Raw genomic sequence first — 16,982 nt, 5'->3', positions numbered from 1 at the left:
TGTTGCCCTCCTAGGCTTTTGATTCAGAGCCTGGCAGTCTTCTAGCTCCTCAACCCTGAAAGACTAGGAGAAATTGTACTTCTGTCCTTCAGAAATTTGCAGCTTAGCTCGTTAGTCTTGTGCGTCATGTATTATCAAAATATGGCACGTGGGTTGAGTGGTAGAGATCACTGTGTGTTTGAGCTAGACCCCTTCCCCTTGTGGGTCTTGATTTCTTAGGAATCACCACGAGACTGGGAGATTTCAGTGTGCCTTTTAAGAGCTTTCAGTCTAGTTCCCCACCTTCATGTATAGCCCAGAACTCAGCACATGTCCCGTGCGGGAAAACCAGCTATGAGTGTGAGTTCCCAATTTGCCACTTTAGCTGTGTGGAGCTGCTAAATCTTTTTTTTATTTATTTTTGCCTCAGCAGAGCCCTCTGCCTGTGTCAAGTTCTATTTTCAGTGCAGTGCCACAAATCAGCAAATTCCCATAGGAAAAAAAAAAGTCGATGAAATTTTCAGTTTAGCCTAGAATAGGTCTTCCGTTTCTGGAATTTGATTCTTATTAGTTCCTGTGACTGCATTCCTCTTTGATGCCTTTCTTATAATAACTTTATTAAGATATAATTCACGTAACATAATTTTACCCTTTTGAAATAGACAATTCAGTGGTTTTTAGTATATTCACAGAGTTTTGCAATTGTCACCACTATCTAATTCCAGAACATTTTCATCACCCCTCAAAGAAATCTCATATTCATTAGCAGTCATTTCCTAATTTCTCCTCTCTCTAGCCTCTGGAAATCATTAATCTACTTTCTGTCTCTATGGATCTGCCTTTTTTGGACATTTCATATTTATGGAACCATGCAATATGTAGCTTTTTGTGTGTGCCTTCATTTCCTTAGTGTAATGTCTTTAAGGCTCATACATGTGGTCGCATGTATGAGTACTTCATTCCTTTTTATGGCTAAATAATATTCTGTTGTATGGATATATCACATTTTGTTTATTCTTCAATTGACAGATTTTTGGATTGTTTCTACTTTTTGGCTATTAGGAATACTGCTGCTATGAACATTTGTGTACACGTTTTTGTGTGGACATATGTTATCTGTTCTCTTGGGTATAAACCTAGGAGTTGAATTGCTGGGTCATATGGTAACTCTGTGTTTAACTTTTTGAGAAACTGACAGACTTTTCTAAAGAGGCTTTACCGTTGTGCATTCCCATCAACAGCGTATGAGGGTTCCAGTTTCTCTACATCCTTGGCAACACTTATTGTTATCTATCTCTTTGATTATAGTCATCCTAGTGGATGTGAAATGGTATATTGTTGTGGTTTGATTTGCATTTCCATAATGGCTTATGTTAAGCATCTTTTCTTGTGTTTATTGGCCATTTATATATCTTTTTTGGAGAAATGTCTGTTCAAATCCTTTGCTCATTTTTAATTGGGTTCTTTGTCTTTATATTGTTAACTTGTAACGGTTCTTTTATATATTATACTTTGCATATATTGTATGCCATTCTTTGGGCATCTTTTCACTTTATTGGTAGTATCCTTTGAAGTACAAAAGTTTTTAATTTTGATGAAATCTAATTTATTTATTCTTTTGTTGCTTGTGCTTTTGGTGTCATATCTAAGAAATTGCCTAATCCAAGTCCACAAAGATTTGCTCTTATCTCCTAAGAATTTTATAATTTAGCTCTTACTTTTAGGTCATTGATCCATTTTGAGTTAATTTTTATATATGTTGTGAAGTAGGGGTCCAATTTCATTCTCTTGCATGTGGATATCCAGTTGTCCCAGCACCATTCTTTGAAAAGACTATTCTTTCCCTGTTGACTTGTCTTGGCATCCTTGTTAAAAAAAACAACTGACTATAAATACGAAAGTACTTCAAAAAGGTCATGGAACGATTCGTATTTTTTAATTCTATTTTTCCATGAACTTTTTGAAGTACCTTCATATATGGGTTTATTTCTGGACTTTCAATTTTGTTTTATTGACTTGTATGTCTGTCCTCATAGACTTAATTACTATAGCTTTTTATATGAAGTTTTGTAACTGGGAAGTGTGAGACCTCTAGCTTTGTTCTCTCTTTTCAAGATTGTTTTGGCTATTTTGGGTTCCCTGCATTTCATATGAATTTTGGGATCAGCTTATCAATTTTCATCAAGAACCCAGCTGGGATTTTAATAGGGATTTTGTTGAATCTGTAGATCAATTTGGGGAGGTATTGCCAGCTTAACAATATTAAGTTTTCCAGCCCGTGAGCATGGGCTGTCCTTCCATTTATTTAGGTCTCTTTCAATTTATTTCAGTGATATCTTACAGTTTTCAGAGAACACATCTTGCAATCTTTTCAATAAATTTGTCCCTAAACATTTTATTCTTTTTCATGCTACTGTAAATGGAATTATTTTCTTAATTTTATTTTCAGATTGTTCATTTCAGGTGTATAGAAATACAGTTGATTTTTGTATACCAATTTTGTATTCTGCAATCTTGCTGAATTTATTCTCTTAGGTTTTTTTGTGTGTGTGTGGATTATTTAGGATTTTCTAAATATAAATTTGTGTCATTTGTGAATAGAGATAGTTTTTTCCTTCCAAATATGGATGCCTTTTATTTCTTTTTCTTGCCTATTGCCCTATCTAGAACCTTCAGTACAATGTTGAATAGAAGTGGTGAGAGTGGACATTTTTCTCTTGCTGCTGATCTTAGGAGAAAAGCTTGTAGTCTTTCACCATGAAGTATGATATTAGCAGTGAGTTTTTCATGCATGCCCTTTATCAGATTGAAGAAGTTACCTTTCATTCCAAGCTTGTTAAGAGTTTTTATCATGAAAGGGTTTGGGGTTTTGTTCAAATGTTTTTTTCTATATCCATTGAGATGATCATGTGGTTTTTGTCCTTTATTAATATGGCATATTATATTGATTTTTCATATCTTAAATCAACCTTGCATATTTGGGATAAATCCCATTTGGTAATGGTGTATAATCCTTTTTTATATATTGCTGGATTCAGTTTGCTAGTGTTTTCTTGAAGATTTTTTGCTTCTGCATTCATAAGGCATATTGATCCGTAGTTTCTTCCTTGTGATTTCTTTGTTTAGCTTTAGTATCAGGGTAATATTGGCTTCATAGACTAAGTTAGAAAGTGTTCTCTCCTTTTCTATTTTTTAAAAAGAGTTTGCAAAGGATTTTTGTTAATTCCTCTATAAATGTTTGGTAGAATTTACCAGTGAAGCCATCTGGACCTGGGCTTTCCTTTGTGGGAAGTTTTCAGAATTATTTACTTGGTATTTTTACCTACTTATAAGTCTTAAATTTAGTTTTCTATTTCTTTTTGATTCCATTTCAGTAGTTTGTGTGTTTCTAGGAATTTGTCTATTTCATCTCCGTTATCTAATTTGTTGGCATACAGTTGTTCTTAGTATTCTCTCACATTTCTATTTATTTCTCTAAGATTTGGAGTAATGTCACCACTTTCATTTCTGATTTTAGTAATTTGTGTTTTCTGTCTTATTTTCTAGGTCATTATAACTAAAGCTTTGCCAGTTTTGCTTATCTTTTCAAAGAACCAACTTTTGGTTTCATTGGTTTTTCTTTATTGTTTTTCTATTCTCTATCCCATTTACTTCTGCTCTCAGCTATATTATTTCTTCCTTCTGTTTGCTTTGATTTGGTTTGCTCTTTTCTCATTTCTTAAGGTGGAAAGTTTAGATTACTGACTTGAGAGTTTTCTTCTTTTGTAATATAGGTGTTTAGAGCTATACTTTTCCCTCTAAGCACAGATTTAGCTGCATCCCATAAGTTTTGGTACATTGTGTTTTTCTTTTCATCCATCTCGAATTATTTTCTAATTTTGTGATTTCTTCTTTGACTCATTGCTTATTTAATGACTTTGTTGTTTAATTTCCACTTATTTGTGAATTTTCCAGAGTTCTTTCTGTTACTGATTTGTAATTTTTCTTCACTGTGGTTGGAGAACATATTTTGTATGATTTCAGTACTTATAAATTTATTAATTGGTTTATAATGCTGTTCAGTCTTCTATGTCTTTGATCTTTTTCATAGTTATTCTAGCCATTGCTGAAAGTGGAGTATTGAAATCTCCAACTATTTTTGTTGAAATGCCTGTTTTTCCCTTCAGTTCAGTCAGTTTTTTGCTTCATATAGTTTGTAGTTCTGTCGTTAAGTGCATACATTTATAATTGTTATGCCTTTCTGATGGATTGACCCTTTTAACATTGTAAAAGGTTCTTTGTCTCTAGTAATAATTTTTGTCTTAAAGTACATTTTGTCTGATATTAGTGCAGCCATTCTAGTTTTTTTGGAGGTACTGTTTATATGGTATATTTTTTCAACCTCCTGCTTTTAACCTATTTGTGTATTTGAATCTAACATGTGTCTCTTATAGTATGTAGTTAGAGCATGGGTTTTTTTTTTTTCTTTTTAAATCCACTCTGCCAATCTCTGATTTTTAGTTGGAGTGTTTATTTCATTTACGTTTAATATAATTACTGATAAGATAGGATTTACATCTACCATTTTGCTATTTGTTTTCTGTATATCTTATATATTTTTTGTCTCCTATTACTTCCTTCATTACTGCCTTCTTTTGTGTTAAATAGTTTCTCGTGTACCATTTTACTTCCACTGGGGTTCCTTTTACTATTTTTTTTTAGTCTTTCTTTTTTAGTAGTTGCCCTGAGGATTACAGTTAACATCTTAAAACAATCTAGTTTGGATTATAACCAACTTAATTTGAATATTATGCAAAAACTTTGCTCCAATATAGCTCTGTTTCCTCCCCCTTCTTTGTGCTATTATTGTTATACAAATTAGACCTTTAAATGTTATAAGCTCAATGACACAATTTTATAATTATTGCTTTATGCAGTTGTCTTTTAAATGAGAAAGGAGAAAAGGGTTACAACCAGAAGTACATTTACTGGTGCTCTTTATTTTCTTCGTGTGGATTTGAGTTACTGTCTAACATCCTTTCATTTCAGCCTGAAGGAGTCTCTTTAGTATTTCTTGTAAGGTAGCTCTGTTAGTGAGCTTATCTGGGAATTTCTTATCTTTGTTATTTTTGAAGGATAGTTTTGCTGGATATACAGATCTTTATTGACAATCTTTTTGTATCATCACTTTGAAAACTTCCTTTTGCCTTCTGTTTTCTGATGAGCAGTCAGCTGCTAATCTTACTGACGATCCCTTGTGTGTGATGATTTGCTTTTCCTTTACTGATTTCAAGTTTGTCTCTGTCTTCTGCTTTTGACAGTTTTTTTTTTTTCTAAGTGTGGATCTGTTTGTGTTTATTCTAGTTGGACATTTGAGCTTTTTTGGATGTGCAGATTAATGTTTTTCATCAAATTCAGGAAGCTTTTTGCCATTACTTCTTCAAATGTTTTTCCTGCTCCTTTCTTTCTCTCTTCTCCTGAGATTTCTGAGATTCTCCCATTTTGTTTATTTTCATATGCTTGATGGTTTCCACAGGTCTCTGAGGGTTTATTCGTTTTTCCTCATTGTCTTTTCTTTCTGTTTCTCAGACTGTGTAATCTCAATTGACCTTTCTTTACATCTGTTGGTTCTTTCTCCTACCAATTCAAACCTGCTGTTGAGCCCCTCTAGAGAATTTTGAAATTTCATTCATTGGATTTTCAACTCCTGAATTTCTGTTTGGTTCTTTTCTATACTTTCTCTTTATTCTTTATTTGGTGAGATATTTTTCTTATACTTTCCTTTAGTTTTTTAGACATGATTTTCTTTTTTTAGTTCTTTGAACATAGTTATAACTGATTTTTTAAAAGTCTTTGTCTAGTAGGTCCAATGTCTGGGATTCCTCTGGGATTTTCTGTTGATTGACTTTTTTTCCTCTGTATGGGCGACACTTTTTTGTTTCTTTGCATGTCTCTTTTTCTTATTGTTGTTCTTGAAAAATGGACATTTTAAAATAATGTGGCAATTCTGGAAATCAGATTCCTTCTTCCTCCTTAGGGTGTGTTGTTGTTGCTGGTGCTGCTTATTTAGTGAATTGCCTGGACTAATTCCATAAAGTCTGTATTCTTTGTCACATGGTCACTGAGGTCTCCTCATTTAGCTTAGTGGTCAGCTAATGATTGGATAGGGATTTTCTTAAATGCTTGGAAACATTTAAGGGATTCCTTATGTGTGTTGGGACATAACTTCAGTGCTCCAAGAGTTAATTTGTAAGTCTGCTTTGTGCAGAACCTCAAGGTCAGCCAGAGATGAAAGATTAGAGTCTTCTCAGGTCTTTTTCATGGGTATGTACACACCCCTGCACATGCACGTGGCCTTCTAGATTCCCAGGAATATGTCAGTGCTTTCTCAAGTTCCCTAATGGATATCTCATTACTCAGTTTTTCCTTATAACCTCTTTGGTCAGCCTCTTGTTAGCTTCAACTGGTATTGCTGTATCAGGTAGCTGCAAAGTTAAGCAGTTAACACTGTTTTTCCCCCAATAGATGCCCTGGAGATAGGGTGGTTCACACAGAGCAAGCTCTGATTCAGGTCAAATAAGGACAAGCCCTGAGAAAGAGATTTTCAGTGGGCTGCATGAGTGGTCAAATAGTGACAATTCTCTGGGCTTTTGGAGAGCTCCAAACTCATTGTGTCCCCTCCAGTGACTGCTAGGCTGCAGTTTTTCACACCTACTATAGTGAAACTGTTGATTTTCAAGGCTACTGTGAAAATGGGGTGAAGGGAATTATATTACGTCAAGATAGAAGGGCACAGAATTTGATTCTTTCTGAGACTTAACCGTTCTTTTTGAATAAACACTCTTTGGTTATGGCAAGTCTTTAATTCATTTCCAGAGGTTTGAGAAAGTTGTTTTTGACAGTTTTTGCCAGTGTTTTTAAACGTTTTTATGAAGGAGTGGGTTTTTGAAGGTCTTTTATCCAGTCATCCTGGAAGTACTTCTCTGTGATAACTTTTAAAGTACTTTCCTAGTTATCTCTGTAGGAATACTTTCCTGCCTCAGATACTACATTACCCAGAAGCAGAAGTGAAGAGTTATTGTTTCAGCCTCAGATAGTAGACCATAACTTTAGACTAAGTCTACTTAGACTTAGTAGACCACTAACTTCATAAACTTTTCATAAAGAAAACATTAATATATTACAAATAAAAGATAAGACTTTTTTTTCTTTAGAAACTAAGACCATAAATTTAATTTTAGGTTAACAGCCTGCCAGGAAAAAGAAAGCAATTATAAGCCTTTAATTCCTAGTAGGTCTCCTTCACCTTTTTTTTTTTTTAATTAATAACTTATTCTTTTAAAAATAAATTAATAGAAAGTATGTTTTCTGACCACAGTAACAGAAGGAAATTTAGAAAACTCACAAATGTGTGGAAATTAAACAACACTCCTTGAAATAAACAATGGGTAAAAAAGAAAAATCACAGGGAATTAGAGCGTACGTTGAGATAAAGATCAAAATTTGTAGGATGCAGGGTTCATGTGATGCTTAGAGGAAAATCTATACTTGTAAACACCTATATTAAAAATAAGAAAAATCTTGGGCTGGCCAGTTAGCTCAGTTAGTTACAGCCGGGGTTGTAACATCAAGGTCAAGGGTTCGAATCCTCTTAGCAGTCAGCCACCAAAACCAAAACAAAATAGTCTGGTGAGGATTCTAGGGTTCTTGGGCATAAAAGAAATGTTATTTTAAAAATAAATAAATAAGAAAAATCTCAAATCAGTAATGTAAACTTCTACTTAAGAAAATAGAAAAAGAAGAGAAAACTAAACCAAAAGCAAGGGTAAGTAGGAAATAACAAAGATTACAACAGGAATATATGAAATAGGGAATTAAAAAACAACAGAGAAAATCAACAAAACCAAAAGTTGATTCTTTAAAAATATCAACAAAATTTGGAAACCTTTGTATAGACTGACCAGGAAAAAAGGAGAGGAGACCAGGGGCATTATTACATCGTCACTATGGCTTTTTGTGGTGGTAAGATTTAGTTTCTTTCTCTTTCTAGTTTGCATTTTTGTTCTACCAGTGGGTTTTGTTCTTTCTTGTGTATTCATAGTAGTGATTATTGTTTTTCAGATTCCAGATGCTGGACTTCTTGAGGATTTCTCGTAAGGCTGGTTGTGTGGTGGTGAACTCCCACAGCTTTTGTTTGTCTGGAAAATACACTATTTTCCCCTCTTTTCTGAAGGATTGCTTTGCTGGGTATAGTATTCCTGGCTGGCAGTTTTTTTCTTTTAGTAGTTTGAATATATCATCCCATTTTCTTCCAGCCTGTAGAAGTCTGCTAGGGGCTCCCTTATAGGTGACTTGACACTTTTCTCTTACTTCTTTTAAGATTCTCTCTGTGTCTTTGAGCTTTGTGAGTTTAACTATAATGTGTCTTGGAGAGGATCTTTTTGGATTGAATGTGTTCGGGGATCTTTGAACCTCCTGGATCTGAAGGTCCGTGTCTCTCCCTATACCTGGGGAATTTTCTGTTATTTCGGTGAATAGACTTTCCATGCCTTTTCCTTTCTCTTCCCCTTCTGGAACACCCATGATTCGAATGTTTGTGCACTTAAGGTTGTCTGCTAGCTGTCTTAGATTTTCTTCATTTTTTAAAATTCTCTTTTCCTTTTTTTTTGTACAGTTGGGTTATTTTGAAAAGACTATCTTCAAGATCAGAAATTCTTCTCCTTGTTCTAGCCTGCCACTTAAGCTATTGGTTGTGTTTTTTATTTTGCTGAGTGAATCTTTCAGTTCCATGAGTTCTGCTCCATTCTTTTTTAAGGTATTAATCTGTTTGTAAATTTCGTCATTCATATCCTGGATTTTTTGTCTTGTTTCATTATGTTGTCTAACTGAGTCTTCTCACGTCTCAGTGAGTTTCCTTAAGATTGTTGCTTGGAATTCCTTTTCAGTCATTTCAAGGGTTTCCTGCTCTATAGGGTCTGGTATTTGAGAATTACTGTATTCTTTTGGTGGTGTCATATTTTCTTGGTTTTTAGTATTTCTAGTATCTCTACTTTGATAGCTTCTTCTGTTACTCTGGAGTGGGCTTTAAGGAGAGAGACGTCCTCTTCTTTTTCTCTGCTGGTGACTCTCCATGTGTCAATGCAGTTGAGTGTCTGGTGGGCTGCCTGCATGGTGGCTGTAGCCATGGCTGCTGCTGTTGTGTTGAGCTGCTTTTTCGGCAGCTGTGGCTGTGGTGGGCTACCCATGTAGAAGTGGTGTTTTCAGTGTGCTCTCTTTCCTGCTTCTGGGCAGGGGGGTGCTGTCCTCAGCTCCTGCCTAAGACCCTGGGCATTCTCTCTTGCCCGCTTCCAGGTGGACGGGGGCTATGGCCCTCGGCTCTTTGCCCAGGACCCCAGACGTGCTCTCTTGCCTGCTTCTGGGCGGAGGGGGCTGCAGCCCTCGGCTCCTTGCCTTGGCCCCCGGGCATGCTATCTTATCATGCTCTCTGGGCTGAGCAAGATAAGACTTTTTCTAATCTTGCTAAGATCCTGAGGTAAACAAATATTTATAGAAAACTATACTTCAGTTGTAGAATTTTCTATATCATTAAGTGAAATCGAAAGAACCTAATTATTTCATTCTTTAGAATTTAAATGCCTAAAATAATTGCAGAAATATTTGTCATGCACTGAAATATGTTTTGCCTGTTGGATCTGTAGTCCATGATTAAAATGAAAACTCAAATGGTCAGAGCTCTTTTGAACTCATTGGAATCAATCAGTGACTGGATTGCTAAAGGTTACTCGTCATATGATTTTAAGAGGCATGCCTGGCCATCAGCCAATATTTTGAACCAGATAAGTTTGACTTTTGTACTTCCTCATGGCAATTTTTCTTCCCTTTTGAGATCTATTATCAGACTTTTTAGATTTCTATTATACCTTATTTGTTCTTTTAGTTGGAGGTTAAACCAAGATATTGGTTAATGCTTAGGGTGTAATTGATAATTTTTAAGGTGTCTTTACTTTCAGGATCATGCTTTAAGGAGTGTCCTTTAGGTAGAAGTGTATTTGGTTGAATGATAAGTAAGCAGTAAAATCGTTGTAAGGGTAGTCCTAGGTCAGGATTATTGTCTACAAAATGGGATGTTCGTTGTGTGTATCTTCTCTTTATCTTCTCTTAACTTATAACTCTTCTTGCACATGGGAACAATTTTCCCAAGGATTTTAAGACATGTTATAATGGGTTGCCTCACTGCCTCCCTGAGGTACTTACAGAAATCTTTTGACCCCAGAGTAAATGAAGCCTAGACGTAGTCCTTCTGGAAATGTTCTTAACTTTTTTTTTTTTTTTTTTTTCTTAACTCTTGAATGTTATTTCAGTAGAAATATTTAACAGAATGAAACAAACACATGTTATTCATGACCAATCAAATAATTGACAAATTGTTGATGTTATAGTAGGCAAATGATTTAGAAACAGAAGTATTTCATGCTGATGATACAAAAATGCTTGAGGATATTAAGTAGTTATAACAGATACCTTTATTTTTTTGAAAACAGTAAAGGAAGAGATAACAGAAAACATAAGCATCAAACGACCTCCTCAGCAACCTCTACCTTATGTTGTTCCTCTCTCTCCTAAGCTGCCCAAAATAATGGTGCATGCCTCTAAAGGTAAATAGCATTTACACATCCCAAGATTGGGAAGAAAAGTTTCTCTTCCACCACTTACATATATTCTTGGGGTGGTGGTATTGGGGGGTAGGAAGGTGTATTTGCCCAAATAAGTTTGCCAATTAGGGTACTACTTTGGCAGCTTTGTGTACCACTTCATTCCCTTCAGAAGTGCACAGCTGTCATTTCTCCTCAGATAAAAAAAAAAAATTGTAATAACCCTTTTCATTCAGCTTTATATTGCTAAAAAAAAAAAAAAAACCCTAGTACCTTTCCCTAGTGAAAGCGTTAACTGTCCAGGTAGTAAGCAAGTGTTAGAAACCAACTGTGTGATCGTATTATAACCCATAGTTGTGAAGAACTGCATTCCTAAAAATGAATGCTTTAGTGAGGTGGTCAAGACTGGCAAGGGGATAGTAAGTTACCAAGAGAAATATAGGTGATGTCATAGAATCAATTTGGGTTTCAGGACCGTGTCCATCACTGTAAATGCCAAGGAGGGGATGGTCACATACTTTGTGATAGAGGCTTGCAGTTCAGTATAGTGTGTGTTAAGTGAACTGTTGTTTGCGATGAGGAGCTTTTTGTCCTTTTAATAGTATTTGAGCTATAAGTCTGTTGAAGATAACCTCCTTTGTCTTTTTCCTTATAGAAGAGCCATTGTCTCCTGAGGGAAATGGCATTCCCAAAGAGGAAAAGCTTTCTGAAGATTCCAAGAGCTCTTCACTAAATTCAGGAAATTCTTCAGATCCTGCCTGTAGAAATCCTCCATACTCTTCAGTCTCCAGGGATTTTTCTCAAAATGTACCGGGCACCTCAAGTTCAGCACTAGTTGGGAGCAAATCATCTACTAAGAGCAGTTACCATGAAGTTAAATTCCAAATGCAAAGGAAAAGTGAAGGTATATTCAGAAACAGTTATTCTCAACCAATGTGTTTGTCTTTCCCCTTGAGGTTTCCATGCCCAACAGTATCCTCTGAGAGTATATCACATCGGAGAAAATGCCAAAATTGGGGAAGCCCAGTTCTCACCTTCATATCAATGTCAGGGCCAAACTATTATGGATGCTCCAGTCATCATGATATCACAGAACTGTCTGTGGGGATCTGGATCACCACCCATGTCCCTGATAGACTTTTCAGATTAGTGGTTCTGGAATAGTTGCAATTTATCATTTCCTGGGGTTGCTGTCTGGACTCACAAACCTCCCATAACTCTGAGGCCTGGAAAGATGTACTACCTCTCCTTCCTGGTATACTTTCTTCTTTCTCTCTCTTGAGACCTTTCCTGGCCCTAGACTGTGTATGGCTCCTGGATCTGGGCACTGACATCCTATTGCTACAGCCACACCATTTCCCCACTCTCCACATCCTCTGTCATTCCCTCAAACTCACCAAGAAGACATGACGTGTAAATGGGGGGGCATTCTGTTGCCATTTGGAAAGAGTCAGAACAGCCTTTCATGTGCAAAGATGGCTGCTACTATTAAGGATTATGGGTGTGGGAGAGTGAAGGTGGGAATAAGTGTTTCATCCTTTTTCTTCAGGTAGGCATCTAGGCAAGGTTGAGTGAAGGAAGTGGAAACCAAGTAACTCTCTTGCCTTTTGTCATGGATGTTATCTATGGGCAATTGCACTGTGCACAGACTGTGACATATTTAATGTTGTCACCCCCCCAACCCCCCACCCCCTGGTGGAGATTGTCTCTGCTTCTAGAGTGACATTGTTTGCAGAGAGTCTAAAGATATGTTTACTCCATAAAGCGTCATATACCCTGAATTTTTAAGTATTTTCACAAAGTATGAGCTTTTGAAGACAGGCCTTCTTGGTAAAACCCTCGGTAGAGGGTTACTTCTAATGATGAATATCTCACTTCCAAATGTATGCCTAATGCTACTGTGCCAAAGTAGCCTGTTTTGGGACACCTAGCTTCTGGTCTTTCTAGATGCAGAAAGACTAATAGTAATAACATTACTTTCTAGTAATTTACTTAATAGTAATAGCAATTATTATCACTATCATTATCAGACATTCGGTACCAGGCACATAATATTTTATATGGCCTTATACGTTATATCATTACAATAATTCCTTGAGATGTAGGTGCTGGTAAACATTTTCAGGTGAGAAATCTAAGAAGTCATTTGGCTAAGTTTCCTCAGCTACAAAGTGGCTGGGCCAGTCCTTGAACCCAGACATTCTGGCTTTAGGGCTGTACTCATAACTGCAGTGCTGCCTGCATCTCCAGGGGACAGGTAAGCATTTCACTAGGAAACTGTCTAGGGGTGTTATTACTATTATTCTTTAAGGTGTTGGAACTGTTACTTAAAGCTGAGTCTACCCTGGACAGTCAGTAATTCTCACACAACCTCCCGTCCTGCCCTGCCCTGTTATTTGAATGAAGAAAACTGCTGACCTTTATTTTAAGAAAGAAATCCAATAACATTGTTGGGGAGGAAATCAAATCACTTCCATTATATTTATTTCATAAATATTTATTGATATTCCAGTATATCTAAGAAAGAGCCTTTTAGGAGAAAAGCATGGCCGGACTTTGATTATTTTTCAGATGATTAGTTTGTTTTATATAATTATTTGAATAACAAGTAATGTAATGTTGTGCCACCATCTCTGTTTTTAAGATATGAGCCATTTAAATTATGTTTCTATAATGGACTAAAAATAGAGCATCTTAGTTATTTCTTAATATAAAATTATAGTTTTATCAGAAATCATCTTTACATATCACTTATCTGTAATAATTTGTAAAACTAGTTATATGTTATTCAAGACATAAATATGCTTGATTCTGATGACAGAAACCAGAAATCCCAGAAAAATGTAAGTTAATTTAGAGGTATGATTAGCTTTGCCAATAATTTTTTAGTGTTAAATTGCATCTTTATTGAGTTAAGGGAGATGGTGTTTCTGTCTAACTTGTCAGAATGCCGTAGGCACATCATGGTCTACACCATCACCAGTTCTACTTGGGTTGACACAGCCTAGCAAAATTTCTTTGTAGGTACGATCAACGTTTTTTTTCTCTGACAAGTGGAGTGGAAGATATATTTTAGTATACAGTTTTTTGTTTGTTTGTTTTTGGCACCCGGCTAGTTTGGGGATCCAAACCCTTGACCTTGGTGTTATTAACACCATGCTCTAACCAATTGAACTAACTGGCCAGCCCTAGTATGGAGTTCTTATTTTACATCAAAGTTGTGATGTTGGAAAGAACAGAAATAAAATTCAGAGCTTCTTTTATCTTCTGTTTTTCTTAATCCTTTACCTGGGTAAATACTCAAAATGCTCCTAAAATGGCCATAGCCCAGATTGTAGGAAAGAAAGGATATGCTTTGGCTAATTCACACACACACACACTCACACCCCCCCCACACCCCCCCACACACCCCCACACCCATACCCCCACCCCCACCCACACCAAATTTGTGTTTGATGGTCCTTGGTTAGAGAAACAAATCTTCCTAATTACAAAACCTATTTCATTTATCACACACTTAATTGAGGGAGTCGAGTGCTCTGGTTGAGTAAATGAATACTTGTTAGGACACACATTTCTGCACAGCTTAGTGAACAGTACAGCTAAAACCTTTTGAAGTATGAGCACTTAAATTTTTCCATTCTCAGATATTTCTTTTCTAAACATATAAACCTTCAACCAGAATATGTTACTGTGCAATTAAACACAGAAAAGGATTAAATGAAGTGTTAAAGTTATTTCTGACCTAGCTCAGCAGAAAATAACCTTGTTTCCTTCAAAATTTGGATAAGCATTTAAGCCATAAGAGACAGGAATCTGAAGAGTAAAGTGATACTAAAAATATCTGTATTGAATACATGGAAGAGATTTGGTAAAAGAACTTCTTTGGTTCTCAAAGATAATGGGGTTATTGAAATTTGTTGATTAAAGGGAACAAATTTAAGCAATTACTAACCTATAAATCTGGGGAATTTCCATTGTATTTAGCTAATAAAAGAAACCTAATCTAGACAAACAAATTCATTGAGATACTTAAAGTAATAGGTTAGGTTAGATTAACCTAATTTAACCCAAGTAGCACATCTTTTGCTGTATTTGCCTGTGGCCATAGAGGCCTTGGATTGCTCAGTCTGTTTTATGATCTTTGAAACTTTAAGGTAACTTCTGAAGCTGCTTTTGTTGTTTGGGGGAGGTCAGATGGGACGCTCTTGTGCAGCCATCCTTAGATCATCTTTATACAGGCTTTCACTAGATTTTGCAGTTGGAGTCTTGAGTCCTTGCTGGGGTACTTAACAGAAGGTTCCAAGAATGAGACCGTTACTTCCTACCTAACATCTCTTCTTTCAGGATAATGATCAGGTCGAGTATGATTTGTCTTTTTTCCCCCCCATTGAAGCTCCAAGTTATATAGCTGTACCTGACCCCAGTGTCCTGAAACAAGGCTTCTCTAAGGACCCTTCAACCTGGTCTGTGGATGAAGTGATACAGTTTATGAAACATACAGATCCTCAGATATCAGGCCCCCTCGCCGACCTCTTCAGGCAACATGTAACGTATCTTTTGATCCGGTTTTCCTGCCGTAATGCCTTTGAATGACCTCTGTGCAGGCCTTTCATTTGGATACTGAGTGGTGTGGATGGTGGGGGAACCCTATCAACTGATTTTTCCATATGTGAGAAAGGTTAGATCCTTAAATGGTAGGTTAATGATCTGTTCTTTAAATGGGTATCCAAGTACCTAATATACTAAATGGCCTCAAGTTCTCAAGAGATGATTCAGCTTCGCCACTATCAGGTGTACCTCCCTTTTGTGATGACAGAAAAAAGGATCCTCCCCCCGACACCTGCTCCCGGCTTGGCCCCAGGACCATGAGTAGGAGGGAGTTGACCACAAGCTATATCAGGGTGGCCTTCTTGTTTTGATACCCAATGAATCCAGCAATTGCATAAGATTAACTGCAGCTTTATTTTAAACAGGAACTCATGAATACTAAGTAGTATGCTTCCATGACATAAATTGGTTAATTAAGGTAATAAAGAATTTTAGGAGAATGCCTTGTGACTTAATAAACAATATTTTCATACTGTTTTCTAACAAATCAAATTAGTAATCTAATACTTGATGTATCTTTTTCAGTATTGCAAGAAAATCAGTAATTCGTTTCAGCATCTAACGAGTTTCAGGCAACTGATTAGCTTTGAACATAAAGACAACACTGTATAGCACATTTACAGTTTGCATTGATGTTGACATATTCCTTCCCCTTCTCAGAAAGTCGATGACCGTCTGAAATTCATTTCTACCATTCATAGTTTTTGACCCTTTGTCATAAATATGTAATATTTTATTCAGTACACAGTTTTTAAAATCAGAGTTTGATACTTAGGACATTTTTCAAAGATACTAGGTTAATTTCCTCTTTCTTAAAATTTGAAGTAAATTTACTAATTATCAAATGATGCTTCACTGTATGAACTATATTTTTAATAGTTTTCAGGAAATAAATGCATATTCAGAGAATATGTATCTGGAATGTACAGCTGCTCTCTAATTTACACGTTCTTATGTATAAGTAATGACAAAATATGAAAGCATTATTATTATAATTTCCTTCTCTCTGTAGGAGATCGATGGGAAGGCCCTGCTACTACTCAAGAGTGATGTGATGATGAAGTATATGGGTCTGAAGCTGGGGCCAGCATTAAAGCTATGTTACTACATTGAAAAACTTAAAGAAGGAAAATACAATTGAAAAAAAATTGTAAGTTTAGATTGGACATAATTCTCAGGTGTTCTGCTAATGTTTTAATTTAAAAGTATTTTTCTTCTCAGCAGTTTTTGTTTTGTACGTTTCCATAAAAATGTTTTATCAGAATTGTAGTACTACGGTAACAGTTCAGCCTACTTTAAAAACCATTTAGCGTGTTAGTATTAGCATATTCAAATTGGCAGTTCTTTATGTCTTTTTACTATTTTCATTGCACAGTTTACAGAAATACTTCATACAGTAAACAGAGAAAAACTTTTGATTTTGGTTAACCTTTATGTCTAGAACCAAAACAGCTAAATCCCAAAGGGAAAAACATCAGGGATTGACAACTTCTATAATTAAATCCATGAGAATTTTTCCTCAGAAGAGAATTTAAAGGTGCACCTGTAGGTATCCTCTCTTTCTCATATATTTTATCTGATACTGCAGTGTGTTCTGTTCATGTTCTACCAGTTTCCAGAAAGGGAATAGCCATATAAATTATTTCCCTCTCTTTTTTTATTTCTCTGTATGTTGTATTTGTTCATATTTAAAGGAAAAAGAGCAAACTTTATAAACTTTCATAAAGTGTTTTTTATGAGTTTTTGATAAATTTTAAAAAT

General features: G+C 35.8%; 1 protein-coding gene across 1 annotated transcript in view; it reads left to right on the top strand.

Annotated features, from left to right (window-relative positions):
* LOC134367236 (sex comb on midleg-like protein 2) overlaps positions 1 to 16,362 on the top strand; it is a 75,361-nt gene extending 58,999 nt beyond the window's left edge. Inside the window, 4 exon segments of the mRNA XM_063083916.1 lie at positions 10,500 to 10,613; positions 11,266 to 11,514; positions 15,007 to 15,158; positions 16,234 to 16,362. Of these exon segments, the coding sequence (XP_062939986.1) occupies positions 10,500 to 10,613; positions 11,266 to 11,514; positions 15,007 to 15,158; positions 16,234 to 16,362 (644 nt within the window).
* Positions 16,363 to 16,982: the final 620 nt, after the last annotated feature.

The sequence above is a fragment of the Cynocephalus volans genome, chromosome X (genome assembly GCF_027409185.1).
Source record: "Cynocephalus volans isolate mCynVol1 chromosome X, mCynVol1.pri, whole genome shotgun sequence".
Lineage (NCBI taxonomy): Eukaryota > Metazoa > Chordata > Mammalia > Dermoptera > Cynocephalidae > Cynocephalus > Cynocephalus volans.
The sequence above is the reverse complement of the archived record's forward strand: the minus strand, read 5'-3'. Positions and strand labels throughout refer to the sequence as shown.